Source organism: Mobula hypostoma, chromosome 4 (assembly GCF_963921235.1).
Source record: "Mobula hypostoma chromosome 4, sMobHyp1.1, whole genome shotgun sequence".
NCBI lineage: Eukaryota > Metazoa > Chordata > Chondrichthyes > Myliobatiformes > Myliobatidae > Mobula > Mobula hypostoma.
In genome coordinates this window covers 103,232,145-103,248,238 of record NC_086100.1, presented here as the reverse complement: position 1 = coordinate 103,248,238, position 16,094 = coordinate 103,232,145, and the positions used below count along the sequence as shown (strand labels likewise).

At 42.5% G+C, this 16,094-nt stretch overlaps 1 protein-coding gene across 4 annotated transcripts in view; it reads right to left on the bottom strand.

Moving 5' to 3' along the window:
- klhl2 (kelch-like family member 2) overlaps positions 1 to 8,698 on the bottom strand; it is a 165,789-nt gene extending 157,091 nt beyond the window's left edge. For 3 of the 4 annotated variants that reach the window (XM_063046326.1, XM_063046327.1, XM_063046330.1), the window contains exon 1: positions 8,439 to 8,698. In XM_063046326.1, the coding sequence (XP_062902396.1) occupies positions 8,439 to 8,506 (68 nt within the window). In that variant the 5' untranslated portion in view covers positions 8,507 to 8,698. Of the gene's footprint in view, positions 1 to 8,127; positions 8,351 to 8,438 lie in introns of those variants that run through there. The other variant, XM_063046328.1, reaches the window with a different exon arrangement.
- Between the last annotated feature and the right edge of the window lie 7,396 nt (positions 8,699 to 16,094).

Sequence of the window (16,094 nt, the reverse complement as noted above, 5' to 3'; positions counted from 1 at the left end):
GCAAGAATAGATCACCATCATTCTACCTCAACATCATTTTCCTCCAGAGCTATTTGAAACTAGTCTGATGATTCTTCACTGCACCCCCTCTATGACAAGATTACACAATATATGGTCCAACCAAGGCCAATGCATCTGAAATGAGACATCTTTGCTCCAAGTCTTCTGCAATCCTAAATATTTCTTTACGTACATATTGGTTATCAATGATTTGTGTACAAAGGCCTCCAAATATTTTTGCATATCAACACTACCGAATCTCTCGCCAGTTTAAAATCACTGCTAGTCTACTTTATGCAAACTGGCACCTTCGCCTTTTCTCTATATATGTTCTTACTCACTCACACATTCAATCCCCCTTGGAGACCCTTCAAATGCACCTTCCTAATCACAAATTTGCCTAGTATTGTAACATTAACAAACTTGGAAACATGAAATTTAGTCAACCCCCAGCCAAATCAAATTTATGGATTATGAACAGCTGGGCCGCTGTAGTCCCCATTTAGTCTCAACCTGCCTCAATTCATTTATTTTCACAGTTTCCTTTACAATAACCAAATTTTTAATCCACTTCAGTTTACATATTCAATTCCATATGTTCTAATCTTGATGGGAAACTTCACATGCACAAACCACTGGAGGAACTCTGCAGGTCGAGCAGCATCCGTAGAAACGAACAGTCAACGTTTCGAGCCGAGACCCTTCATCAGGGCTGAAGAGGGAGGGGGCAGGGGCTCTATAAAGAAGGTGGGGGGAGGGTGGGAAGGAGAAGGCTGGTAAGTGCCAGGTGAAAAACCAGTTAGGGAAAAGATCAAGGGGTGGGGGAAGGGAAGCAGGGAGGGGATAGGCAGGAAAGGTGAAGGAGGAATACGGGAAAGCACAATGGGTAGTAGAAGGAGGTGGAACCAAGAGGGAGGTGATAGGCAGCTGGGGAAGGGGGCAGAGTGAAATTGGGATAGGGGAAGGGAGGGGGAGGGAATTACCAGAAGTTGGAGAATTCAATGTTCATACCAAGGGGCTGGAGACTACCTAGACGGTATATGAGGTGTTGCTCCTCCAACCTGAGTTTGGCCTCATCATGGCAGTAGAGGACGCCATGTCTGGACATATCCGAATGGGAATGTGAAGCAGAGTCAACCAGGAGATCCTGTCTGTTGCGGCAGACGAAGCGGAGGTGCTCGACGAAGTGGTCCCCCAATCTACGTCGGGTCTCACCAATGTAGAAGAGACCGCACCGTGAGCACTGGATGCAATAGATGATCCCAACAGACTCACAAGTGAAGTGTTGCCTCACTTCACTTTACATGATGCTTTTGTAGAAACCTTTCTGATATTACCCACTAATCAGCCCTTCTCTAAATCTATGCTGACCTTGCTCATTTCTATTCTTCTTTTCAGGGTATTCCATTAGTAATTCTAAATTTCCTCAGTTTTCCAACTATTAATGCTAGAAGGTTGTTTGTTTCCCATTTTCCCCTCTGTCCAAGTAAATAGTGCACTGTCCCATGCTACCCTTTAATCCGCAGGAGCAGTTCCAGAATATGTACAAATTTGTAAAATGATAAGTGGAGCACCCATAACTTCTATTAACACCCCTTTCAAAACTCCGGGGTCTAAGCATCAGCTCCTTGGATTTAATTGGCTATTCATCTCTGCAACTCGGTAACACATTTTCTTTTCAGCTCTTCATTCACATAGTTCTCTGGTGCTTCTCGGATGCCTCAAGGAGGCACAAAGCAAATTCATTATCCACGTACATATATATTACCATATACATGTAACCCTGAGGTTCATTTTCTTGTGTGCATACTCAATAAATCCATAATAGAGAACTGCCCATCATAGAATAAATGGAAGACTACACCAGTGTGCAAGAGACAACATACTGTGCAAATACAAGAAGGAACAAATAATAATAATAATAAAATAAATAAGCAATAAATATCAAGAACATGAGATGAAGAGTCCTTGAAAGTGAGTCCTAAGATTGTGGAAACATTTCAATGATGGAGCAGGTGGAGTTGAATGACCTTATCCCCTTTGGTTTATGAGCGTCAAGGCTGAGGGAAAACAATTGTTCCTGAACTTGATGAACCCTGAGGCACCTGTACCATCTTCCTGAAGACAGCAATGAGAGAAGAGCATATCCTGGGTGGCAATATTGGATGCTGCTTTCCTGCCTTCTTTTGGTTGTGTCATCCCTTTGTCATTTCTTTATTTCTTATTATAAATTCCCTGTCTCTCCCTGTAAGGGACCCACATGCTTTATCCACCCCAACATTTGCACAGCTATAGGAAAAGCTTAGAGACGATTCTTTATTTCTGCCAGTTTACTCTCTTGCTGTTTGTTAATTTGTCGGTCTGCCTTTGCAATGTTCGAGCACATCAGGCCTACTACAATTTTTCGTAAGCCACTTTTTTGGAATTAGTTTGCCTTCAATTGTACCTGTCAATCTTGAGTGGATTATTTTTGCTGTTTGATTTTTGTACATTAAATGGAACTTTTTTTTTAAATATGCTGCACTCTTGTCCTGCTTCATACTTTGGTCAACATTAAATAACACCTGCCAACAATTCCTGCCCCATCTTGTTCTTTGGCTCAAACCAAACTTATGCCAATTCTGCCACTAATATTATTCCTTAGACACAAAGACAACTCCTTTTCACACTTATTGAGATACTGTAGAGCATGAAGAAGGTCCACTGAGCCGTGCCACCCAGCAGTCACCCGATTTAATCCTAACCTAATCACGGGACAATTTACACTGACCACTTTGCACTGTGGGAGGAATTCAAAGCACCCAGAGGAGACCCACACAGTCACGGGAAGAACATAGAGACAGCGGCAGGAACTGAACCCAGGTTGCCTGTACTGTAAAGTGGTGTGCTAACCACTACACTACCGTGCTGCCCAACGTCCATCCTACATGCCAACCATCCCAAATTCACATTCTAACTTTGATCAACCAACAGCCATATAATCTATTTTCTTGCAAATATTCTCTCCATTTTGATGTTTGACTTTTTTCTACCTTTGATGTGCTTTTCTTTTTAATGTGCTTATCATTATCAAAGTCACTATCTTATCTAACAATGGGACAAATTCCAGGCTAAAAGTGGCCTAATGGGGGCAGGTAGATCAGGTTTACCACTGTCTTATATGAAGTGAAATTTGTTGTTTGGTAGCAGCAGTTCAGAGCATAGCTATAAAACTATACATTGTAAAATGAATAAATTGTGCAAATAAAAAGGAAGAATGAAGAATGGACCAATGAGAAATGGGTGCAGAGGGGAAGAAGCCGTTCCTAATTCATGGAGCTTTCTCTGTACTACATGTTTCTACTATAAGCAGCACCAAAAATCGTTTCACCATCTAACTTTTTCCATCAAGTCTCTTGACCTGGTTTCACCCATCACAAATATTCCTTTTGTCCCATCTAGTCCTCTTGCCACCTCCACTGCAAACTAAAGCCAACTTTCCCAATTCTAGACCTTGAGATGACGCCTTTGGTCTGCTTCTCTTCCAACAGATGCATCTGACCTGCCAAATGTTTCCTCCATTTCCTGATTTTGTTCTGGATTTCCACCATCTGTATTTGTTCTGATCCTGAGAAATCTAAAGCCATCTCTCCAATTACACTTTCCTTTGCTTTATCTTCCTACTCCTACATTTGTTACCGTATGACACTGGAAGTAATAACAAGTTGACAATCACAAAGCAAGTCCTGTTTTTAAAGTCCCTTTCCTAGCTCTCAATTATCAGCTTATAGTTAGCAAAAGTAAAAAAGTCCTCTGATGTCGGTTCTGAAGTGCATCTCATTCTTACATCTCTGATGCCAAACCTCTTTTGAAGGTATATGATGACATGTCTCTGAAAGGAAGAAAAAAAACAGAACATGGTCCACAATTTGACTTCTGTTCTTACCCACATGTACATTCTCAATACTAGCATCTCACTTTCTTTCTCTGCTGTTCTGTGCAAGCTATGTTTCTGGTAGCATGGTTTAATCTCAGCAGTATGAATGAGCACTGTCGGCCACATTAAAATTTAATTGGACTGGCCTATTTCCACATAAATTGTGATCCAAATTAAGCCATGATCAACATTCCAAGCCAAGAAGATTGACAATTGGTGAAGGTCTTACTGAATGTTCAATGTAAAAGATTTTAATAGTACCCAACACACTCACACTGAAAGTGGTACATATATGGAACTAGCTGCCAGAGGAAGTAGTTGAGGAAACTACAATAACAAGAATTAGATAACATTTGGACAAATACATAGACTGGAAAGGTTTAGAAGGGATATGGGCCAAACATGGACAAATGCTTAGATATACATCATAGTCAACATAGACAAGTTGGACTGGTGTATCCGTTTCTGTGTTGTATTCCTCCATTATCCAATTTAAGAAGTGGGCTTGACATTCATACGTTCTGAATCAGTTACAAGATCTGTCAACTAGTCAAGTTTGAACACAAATGCCTCTAAGCATAAATGTAGGAAATTTCATGACAAATCCCCAAGCCCCCCAAAAAGAGAAAGAACAGATAAGAATATCACCCCCAATTTGTGTTTCCTTTGTTACTGAGAGTTGAAAATACTAACACATAGATGAGAGTAAACCATGACATCAAAATGATGGCTCACAGAGAACAGCAAATAGAAAAACAGCAAGTTATGTCAGAGCGATTCAGTACAAAAACAAACCTTTCAGCCCACTGAGGATCAACTAGTCATTTACACTCATTCCATCTGATATTCTCATCAATTTCCCACAGATTCCACCACTCTACCTGTAAAGTCAAACCAGCCTTGGACTTAGTAGGGCACTAGGGAGCATAATGGAACAGAGAAACCTCAGAATACAAGAGCAGAGTTAATTGAAAGGAACACCACAGGTAGATTGGGTGAGGAGAAAGGCATTAACATGCTGGCCTTCATCTGTCAGATCAGTGAGTATTGCAGTGGAGACATTATGTTGCAGTTGTACACATCATTTGAGAAGCCATATTTGTGAGGAATACTGTTTTGGTTACCCTGTTATAGAAAAATTGTGATTAAACTGGAAAGTGCACAAAAGATTTACAAAGATGTTGAGAGTATTACTGGGCCTGAGACATGGGATGAGGTTGGCCAAGTTAGGTCTTTCTTCCTTGGAACGTCCAAGAACCAGGGGTGTCCTAATAGAAATATTTCACATTATGAGACACATCAATAAGATGGATAGCAAGTCTTTTCCCCAGAACCAAAACTTGGGGCAGATGTTTACGAGGAGAGGAGAGAAATTTAGAAAGGACCTAAGGGGAAGCTTCTTCCATGCAGAGGGTAGTAGGTAAATGAAGTGAGCTTCCAGAGGCAGGTATAATAGTATCTTTAAGAAACACTTGGATTGGTACGTGGAGGGGTGGAACTTAGAAACAGAGAAAACATACAGCACAATACAGGCCCTTTGGCCTACAAAGCTGTGTCAAACCTTAGAACTACGTAGGCTTTACCCATAAACCTCTATTTTTCTAAGCTCCATGTAGCCATCCAGGAATCTCTTAAAAGACCCTATCATTTCCACCTCAACCAGCAGCCCATTCCATGCACTCACCACTCTCTGCGTAAAAAACTTACCCCTGACATCTCCTCTGTACCTGCTTCCAAGCACCTTAAAACTATGTCCTCTCGTGCCAGCCATTTCAGCCCTGGGGAAAAGCCTCTGACTATCTACACGATCACCGTATACACCTCTATCAAGTCACCTCTCATCCTCCGTCACTCCAAGGAGAAAAGGCCGAGTTCACTCAACCTATTCTCATAAGGCATGCTCCCCAATCCAGGCAACATCCTTAGCAGGACACAGGCCGAACGCAGGAAATTGAGATGTGCTTGGCCGGCACTGTGGTCAGCATGGACCAGCTGGGCAAAGGCCTGTTTCTGAGCTGTTTTGCTCCATCACTCTGTGGCTTACAAGCAAGCCAGGCACACGTTACAGAAGCCAATCTCACAGTCTATCAAATTTCACTGTTCGTGATCCGAGGGGAAACCAGAGTAAGCAGGAGTGAACCCACAGTCTTAGGGAGATCGTGCATACTCTATACAGACAGTGCCCATGGTTAGGATTGAACCCAGGCTCTTGGCACTTTTACTAGTTATTTCACTGTACCACTAGTTTTTAATATATTCTCAGAATATGGGACGAATCATGGTCAAAATTTATAACTGAACATCAATGAAGATTTTAAGCTTGCTTTTAGAGCAAAAAAATAATTGCCCCCTTCTTTCGGAGGACTTTATCTACAAGGCCACGTAGACATGAATGTCTAACCAACCAATATGAACCCAGTAGATATCCACAAGACGCAAGAGTAGAATTAGCCCATCAAGTCTGCTCTGAAAGATACTGTCCTTCTGCAGTTTGCTCTTCTGCACACAAATGGTGACATTAAGTACAACGTATTAAAATGAAATATATATTCGCCTGCTAGTAAATTACTGGTTTAAGCCTCAGCATGATGCCCAGCTAAGATACCCAATTTTTCCTGCCATCTTGATATTACAGTCACGAGCATATTTATTCATGGCATAGGCTACACACATTTTGAAACACAAGTGAGATAATAGAAGAAATTAAATTAGATGAATACTTTGAAAACCATCAACCCAAATGGACACATGCCATGACTGACACAACACTACATTTCTACTGCATCCAGTACATAGGCAGAATGATCTGAACCTATGTAGCTGTGATGCTTTTAACATATCCTTGTTTCAAGTCACTTGTAGTCACATTGATATAAAGGCATTTTAGTTTTGTAACTGGATCCCAATGTCCAAAATCAATTCATAACAAATTAACAACTTGCTAAAATCCCTTCAATTGCAAAATCAACAGTCACACCTATAATGTAAAAAGAAGTTCCCAATTAATTACAAGGGAGTGGCTCCTGACAAAACAATTTTTACACATTTGATACCCATCTTACACATTTTAGGTATTCAGTCTTACAAAAGCGGTGAGTTAGGTACCATTTGTATTAAAGGGTCTAACTAACAAACAAGATGCAAGGGAAGAATGCAACAGAATTTTACACCCACTCCATAAAAAAAAATAAAGGCCAAGCTTCCTGGGCAAACAAATAGATCCATATCCTGAAAAATTCTCCTTAAATTTGAGATGGACGGAAGTAATTTTCATATTCAGCTATTTAAAAATAAACACAAAATAAGATAATGAGATTGATCTTGATTTGCACAAATTACAACCAATAAAATAAAATCACTCCTTAAAAGTCCAAAAAGCTGGCCTCCATGTAAGCTATAGACAATTGTTTCAGATCACAAGATGCCCGAGGTACAAAAGTTTAGAAATTACATTTTCGGAATTCTATTTGTTGTTCTCTTCCACTTAAATTATGTCACAAAAATCACAAGTTTGGGGTAAATCAAATGAGTACTCACAGAGGGAGAGGGAAAGGAGGGAGGGGGAGCAAATAGGCAGGCTGCAAAACGATTTATATCATGTGAGGTATAAAGTGTACAGTAGAGGGGGGAAATAGAATCAAACAATAGAGATAATTATGCCAACATTCCTCCTATTTTATCATAACTCCTCAAATTACTTCCATTAATTCCTCAATGTTCAGGAAAAACACGTGTTTCTTGCTCAAAAAGACTGGATAACAAACCACACTGAAATTCAGAGTCTAGCTGCATTAAATTATAATATTCGCAAATGCTAAAATCAACACTGCAAAACAAAACACACAATGCAGTCACAGTATAAAAATAATCTTCTCCCAAAAAAAGGTGTGCCCCTTTTTAAACGTCTTTATTTAATTTCACTCATGAACCTGGTGTTAAAAAAAAGCGTAGTTCGTAATCCTGTATCCCAAATTCGAATCAATTTTAGCATATAACCCTTAAATATTGCTCAACAAACAGAACTATGCATGTGCAACAAAATATTCACCATAGCAACGGCTGCTATACATCCATGGAGAAAAGTGTCCCCAAACAAATAGAAAATCAAATTTCCTTTGGAATTTGACCCTTCGTTCCAAGCTTAATTTTCACCTCTCTTCGCCTTCTACATATACTTTATACATTGAATCCTAAAATCTTGGGACAATTACATTGCCATTCTACTAGCAAACCAGCCTGCGCTTCTCCGGCTCTCTCGAGATTCCTCTCCGTTTAAAAGCCGCTTCCTCACAGCCAAAGACCACGCGTATCTCCCTCACCGGGGTCTCCCCCGGCCGGAGGAGCCACCTGTTGTTGCAACACTGGGTTCCCGGCTGCTCTCGCCTCGCTTTCCCTTGCTGGTGGCCGAGCCCACGCTGCAGGCGGCACGCTCACTCGCTCACTCACTCACTCGCTCACTCACTCACTCACTCACTCGCTCACTCACTCACTCACTCACACACTCACTCGCTCGCTCACTCACATTTGCTGTATCTCCATTGTCTCCGCCTGTTGCCGAGTGCGCAAAGCCAACACGGCGCCCTGCACCATTCCACTGTGGAACGCGCGCGGTGGCTGCCCGTCCCACTCAGGAACGAGCGCGATGGCTGCCCATTCTAGCGCCGCTCCATTGTCCCTGTGCGATGCAGGGGGTGCCCGGCTGCCCACTCCTGCTGCCGGCCACTGGCACTGCCAGCATGCCACACGCCACCCTCCCCGGCAGCTGGAGGGGGAAGCAGGCGAGGCGGCGCATCCTGCAAACAAAACCTCCCACAATGCTCCACGTCCTCCACCCGGCGCCCAGCCACTTCCCACATCCAACTTTTGGTCGCAATTCTGCTCCCAATATCCGAAGTGATTTATTTTACAGGTAATGATCATTCTGCGTTGGAAGCCCAGGTGAAAACACACTCACAATATGCGATTTATTAGAAGTGTTTCAGTATCATGAGATCTCTGCCTTTCGGACATTGTTGGCACTTAGTATCGAACTGCACCGAATATTCAAAGCCGTGTACTTTACAACGAAAATGCAACCTGAAACACAGATCCCTATTTAAATAATCCGCAGTGATGGAGTGAAATCACCCAGATTGCCGTTACGTGAAATTTTGCCCGTCGCTATGCTCATTATGCCTGCCCGTAACGTGCGCGATTTCATTAATTTAGATGTTAATGCCATTGCGATTGACCCTGTTTCCGTAGCAACTGTTTTTATTGATGCTATTGATAGCAATGACAAATTGCACCGATTTTGCGCGTTTACACTACACATCGTACCTTTGTGCTCTGCTGGACCGTTGTCAGCCCAGCTCCGCCATCTGAGGAGATAAAAGAAAAGAAAATATGTAGCTGCCGAGGAAGATTTTATGATGTAGACTCGAAGGGGCACAGGTAGAAAGACAAGATTTAAGGAGGTAATTCCAGAGATTAGTGCCCAGATAGGTGAAAGGATGTGGAGTGAAAGAAATTGGGGTGTACATGGGTCTGGGATTGGACCAGTACTATCCAGAGGCATTGTAGACCAATAATCATCTGAAAGCTTTACAGAGAAATATCTTTCATCGTTGCTGTCCGGAAGGTATTGGATTTTTTTTTCCTGCTGTTGCAGATCATAATGACATTATGCCATCTCATGTGCATAATCTACCTGAAATCATTTTTAAAACTTGTCAAATCATTTCTTTTAATGTTAGCACAAGCTTAAAATGGGCAGATTTCAATCAGTTCATCCGTTTTCAACTGATCACATCATAAAACTAAATCTGCATGGGTTCAGAAAACGGGAAATTCTACATTAGTTGCTGAAATTAAATTTAACGTAGAGACGGCTGTCATTACGTCAGGTAGAAGGTACAGGAGCCTCAGGACTCACAGCACCAGGTTCAGAAACAGTTACTACCCCTCAACCATCAGGCTCTTGAACGAAAGGGGATAGCTACACTCTTTGATGTGTAGCTTTAATGCAGTCCGTAATATTGTTATTTCATTCTTATTTAGTGCTGTTCATTTATATCTGGATTTGCACAATTTGTTTACAGTTAACAGTTCCTGTTCTAGATTTGCTCAGTATTCCCACAGAAAAAGAATCTCAGGGTTGTATGTGGTGACATGTATGTACTCCAATAATAAATTTTACTTTGAATTTCAGAATTACAAGAAGCCTAACAAGTCATTTTTTATTGTCATTTCAACCATAACTACTGCTACAGTACACAGTAAAAACAAGATGACATTTTTCCAGACCAGGGTGCTACATGAGACAATACAAAAACTACACTGAACATGTAAAACAACATAAAAACTACACCAGACTACATAAAGTGCACAAAACAGTGCATGCATTACCATAAATAATAAACAAGACAATAGGCACAGTAGAGGGCAGTAGGTTGGTGTCAGTCCAGGCTCTGGGTATTGAGGAGTCTGATGGATTGGGGGAAAGAAACTGTTACATAGTCTGGTCATTAGAGCCTGAATGCTTCGATGCCTTTTGCCAGATGGCAGGAGGGAGAAGAGTTTGTATGAGGGGTGTGTGGGGTCTTTCATAATGCTGTTTGCTTTGCGGATGCAGCGTATGGTGTAAATGTCTGTAATGGCAGGAAGAGAGACCCCGATGATCTCAGCTGACCTCACTATCCGCAGCAGGGTCTTGCGATCCGTGATGGTACACTTTCTGAATCAGACAGTGATGCAGCTGCTCAGGATGCTCTCAATACATCCTCTGTAGACGGTGGTGAGGATGGGGGGTGGAAGATGGACTTTTCTCAGCCTTCGCAGAAAGTAGAGATGCTGCTGGGCTTTCTTTGCTATTGAGCTGGTGTTGAGGGACCAGGTTAGATTCTCCACCAGGTGAACACCAAGAAATTTGGTGCTTTTAACAATCTGTACGGAGGAGTCGTCAATGTTCAGCGGAGAGTGGTCGCTCCGTGCTCTCCTGAAGTCAACAACCATCTCTTTTGTTCATATTCAGAGACAGGTTGATGGCTCTGCACCAGTCTGTTAGTCGCTGCACCTCCTCTGTATGCTGACTCATCGTTCTTGCTGATGAGACCCACCACAGTCGTGTCATCGGCAAACTTAATGATGTTGTTTGAGCTGTGTGTTGCAGCACAGTTGTGGGTCAGCAGAGTGAACAGCAGTGGATTGAACACACAGCCCTGGGGGGGCCCTGTGCTCAGTGTGATGCTGTTGGAGATGCTGCTTCCCATCAGGACTGACTGAGGTCTCCCAGTCAGGAAGTCTCGGATCCAGTTGCAGAGGGAGGTGTTCAGGCCCAGTAGGCTCAGCTTTCCAGTCAGTTTCTGAGGAATGATTGTGTTGAATGCTGAACTGAAGTCTATGAACAGCATTCAAACATCATGTCTTTTTTATCCAGGTGGGTTAGGGCCAGGTGGAGGGTGATGGCAATGGCATCGTCTGTTGAACAGTTGGGATGGTACGTGAACTGCAGGGGGTCCAGTGAGGGGGCAGCAGGGTCTTGATGTGCCTCATGACAAGCCTCTCAAAACACCTCATGATGGATGTGAGTGCAACAGGACAGTAGTTGTTGAGGCAGGACACTGAAGACTTCTTCGGCACGGGGACGATGGTGGCAGCCTTGAAGCATGTAGGAACAGGTTCAAAGTTATCTGCAGATATTTTCCTTGTCCTGAAGATGAGAAGCCAGACCAATTCCCGTCAAGACAGCGCTTCATTGGACCCCTGAAGGGCAGAGGAAACAGGAGACTAAAGACAACTTGGTGCTGTACTGTAGAGGGAGAGATGAGGACTCTGAATCACACCTGGGGCACTGTAGAGAGATGGCCAAGGACAGAGAGAGATGGAGGACCTTCACAGCAGCATAACAGGCAGTAAGTAACAAGGCAAAAGACTACGTATGCTGAAATCTGGAACAAAATCAGAACACTGAAACTACTCATCAAGCAGCATCTCTGGAGGGAAAGGTGTATGTCAACCCTGTGGTTCACAGTTCCGCATCAGGAAGTGACCCTTCTGGCTGCCAGGACAAGAGAAATGTGCCATCAGCATTTCAGCTCTTAATGTTTTCTTTGTGTGGATTCACTAAACTTACAGGCATATCATAGGATAGCATGGGAATTATGTTGCTATCTAATTATTTGTGGGTGAAATCAGTCTTTTGCAACAGGAAAAAGAAACGATAATGAGTCAGCAGCCTGTTTTACACGCCACCTAATTTTCTTTGAATTATGAATGAGAAGGTTTCTTGCTGTAATGTTATTTGGGTTATTGAATTATACTGTAGATTGTTACATAACTCAAAGACTAGGAACATGAAGGAAACATCTCTGTATTGTGACAGATTTTCAACTGAATCTAAAGCATTGTGACTGTTAACCACTTGACATTGCTTCTTCAGATAATAATGACCCCACCAAACTTAAAAAACAGTTGGACATAACTAATGTACAAACAATTACTGATGTACCACATCGCTTTCGCCTTTAAAAAGGAAAAAATTCTGTACGACATTTGCTTCAAGAACCTCTGCACACTAATAAATGAACGTCAATCACAAACACATAAATCTCATTATATTCAGAAATTTCTGCATACATACCACACAAGTACTGTAACAAATCTGTATCACAGATACCTTAATCCTCAGAGACCTTCTCAACAGTTCCGATACATTCAGTGTCCACTTAATTAGGTACACCTACTCGTTAATGCAAATATCTAATCAGCCAGTCATGTGGCAGCAAATCATTGCATGAAAGCATGCGTGCAAACATGGTTGAGAGGTTCAGTTGCTGGTCAAAATGGCAAAGAGATGTGATCTAAGTGACTTTGACCATGGAATGGTTACTGGTGCCAGATGGGGTGATTAAAGTATCTCGGAAACTGCTGATCTCCTGGAATTTTCACGCACAGCAGTCCAGAGTTTGTAGCGAATGGAGCAAAAACAAACACATCCAGTGAGCAGCAGTTCTGCGGGTGAAAGTGCCTTGTTAATGAAAGAGGTCAGAGGAGAATGGCCAGACAGGTTCAAGCTGACAGGAAGGTGACAGTAACTCAGATAACCACAGGTTACAACAGTGGTGTACAAAAGATCATCTCTGAACACGCAACACATCAAACCTTAAAGTGAATGGGCTACAGCAGCAGAAGACCATGACGTACACTCTGAGCAACACACAAAAAAATGCTGGAGGAACTCTGCAGGCCAGGCAGCATCCATGGAAAAAAAAGTACAGTCGATGTTTTGGGCTAAAACCCTTCGGCAGGACTGGAGAAAAAAAGCTGAGCAGTAGATTTAAAAGATGGGGGGAGGGGAGGGGAGGTACTGAATAAAGTGGCCACTGTGTGTATGTCTGGCACCTCCTATTCATCTTCTCTGGATGATTCCTGGGACCTTCCATGTCAACTCCTTCATTCTGTCTCTCAACTTCACCCCGGCTTGCCTCTTACTATACGTGGAACACTCTTCGTGACCTTTCCTGTTGGGGTCACACCTCTCTCCTGGTAGTATCTTTTGATTTGGTTTCTGATTCTCCTCGGCACTTGTCATTTCACTTTGTACCTTTACTTCACTAGGGTGTCTGTCTCTTTCCTCCGTTTCACTTTGCAAGTCAGAAAGGTAGCATGAGCTTCTGGAAGAAAAGGCAATCTCATTACTTCTTGTCTTCTTCCAGCACATTCGCTGAGTTCAATCAAAATAGGTGTACTCCAAATGGGCTATTTACTAGTCCGATACTGGATTGTCAGTTTCCAGGAACAGTCACTGCAAATCAACAGTTTGATTTCTCTGATCAATGCATGGAATTATGACATTGGATCAGTAGTGGAATTTCAATTTATTTTAATTGCAGAAACAGTACAGTGAGGCCAGGACCAGCGGGTTAATGTTCCAGGGTATAAAAGTTCAGGTGTGGTGGATGGGAATGAAAAGGAGGAGAGGGTATTGTACTGCCCATTAAGGAGAGTATCACAGCTGTATAGAACATAGAATAGTACAGCACATTACAGGCCCTTGGCCCACAATGTTGTGCTGACCCTCAAACCCTGCCTCCCATATGACCCCCCCCCACCTTAAATTCCTCCATATACCTATCTAGTAGTCTCTTAAATTTCACTAGTGTATCTGCCTCCACCACTGACTCAGGCAGTGCACTCCACGCACCAACCACTCTGAGTAAAAAAACCTTCCTCTAATATCCCTCTTGAACTTCCCACCCCTTACCTTAAAGCCATGTCCTCTTGTATTGAGCAGTGGTGCCCTGGGGAAGAGGTGCTGGCTATCCACCATCTATTCCTCTTATTATCTTGTACACCTCTATCATGTCTCCTCTCATCCTCCACCTCTCCAAAGAGTAAAGCCCTAGCTCCCTTAATCTCTGCTCATAATGCATACTTTCTAAACCAGGCAGCATCCTGGTAAGTCTCCTCTATACCCTTTCCAATACTTCCACATCCTTCCTGTAGTGAGGCGACCAGAACTGGACACAGTACTCCAAGTGTGGCCTAACCAGAGTTTTATAGAGCTGCATCATTACATCACGACTCAAACTCTATCCCTCGACTTATGAAAGTTAACACCCCATAAGCTTTCTTAACTACCCTATCTACCTGTGAGGCAACTTTCAGGGATGTAGAGAATATACTGGAGGAATTGTCCAATGAGGATAGGATTTAGGTAAAAGAAGTGACTATCTTGCTGTTATTATACCATAGGCTTCCCAACAGACAGGGAGAATTCGAGGAACAGATAAGTAAGTAAACCACTAAAAGACGTAAACGGAATAGGTTTATTTGTACCATGTACCTCTCCAAGGTCTTTTAAACATTATAATTCTACCTGCCCCTACAAATTCTTCTGACAGCTCATTTCACAAATGTGAGAAAGTTGTCCCTCAAGTCTCACTTTAATTTTTTTTTCTCACCTCACATCTGTGCTCTCTTATATTAGACTTCCCATACTCTGGGATAAATACTGTGATAATCCACCTTATCCATGCCCCTCATGATCTTACTGTATATAACTTCATAAGGTTGCCCATCAGTCTCCTACACTCTAAAGAAAAAAGACCCAGCCTATCCAGTCTTCTCTTAAGATTCAAGCTAACCAACCCTAATGACATCCTTGTAAATCTACATTGTATCCATCCAGCTGAAAACATCTTTCCTATAGCAACACAACCAGAACTATGCACAATACTCCAGATATCATCGCACCTATGTCTTATACAGTCAGGTTGTCCCAACTTCTGCACTCAGAGCACTGACTGATGAAGACAAATCTACTAAATGCCTTCTTTGCCACCCTGTCTACAAGTGTTGAACCTATAGAGTTGCTTGCTCTTTCTGTTCACCAACAATCTCCAGAGCCCTGCTATTTACTGTGCAACTTCTGCCCTGGTTTAACTTACCAAAGTGCAACACCTCACACTTGTTGAGTTAAATTCCACCTGTCATGCCTCGGCCCATTTCCCCAGTTGATTTAGACCCTGTGGTAATCATAGGTGGCCGATTAACACTGTCCATCTGCAAATTTACTAACCACGTAAATTACATTCTTATCGAAATTTTTAATAGGTGAACAACAGGACTGATCCCCATGCCATTCCATTAGTCAGAAGTCTCCAATCTGAAAAATTAACCCTCTACTATAACCACTGAATCCATCAGGCCAATTTTGTATCCAGTTGACTAGCTCAGCCTGTGATGTAACCCACTGTACTAAACTACAATGCAGGGTCTTGTCAAAGGTCTTGCTAAAGTTCACATCAACAACATCTACTGCCTGCCCATATCAATTCTCTTGCTCACCTCAAAAAAAAAACAAAATCAAATTTGTACAATACTATTTCCCATGTTCAAGGCCACACTGATTATCATTTCTTAGTTCTTGCCTTTCCAAATGCAGGTACAGTATATCCTGCCCAACAGAATCACTTCCAGAAGCTTTCCCAAACTTAATATTGTCACAATGGGGGGGGGGGCAGCGTTGGGATCGGACCCAAATGCAAGACCCAGACACTGAAGTACAAGGAACAGGACTTGACTAGTGTAGGGACATGATAGGATATAGAAAAGGAGTGGGGGCAAGAACCCAGACTTCGTCCAGGACATGGACAAGACAGGGAACCCAGACAAGGAACTATGCACTAGGAGCCTG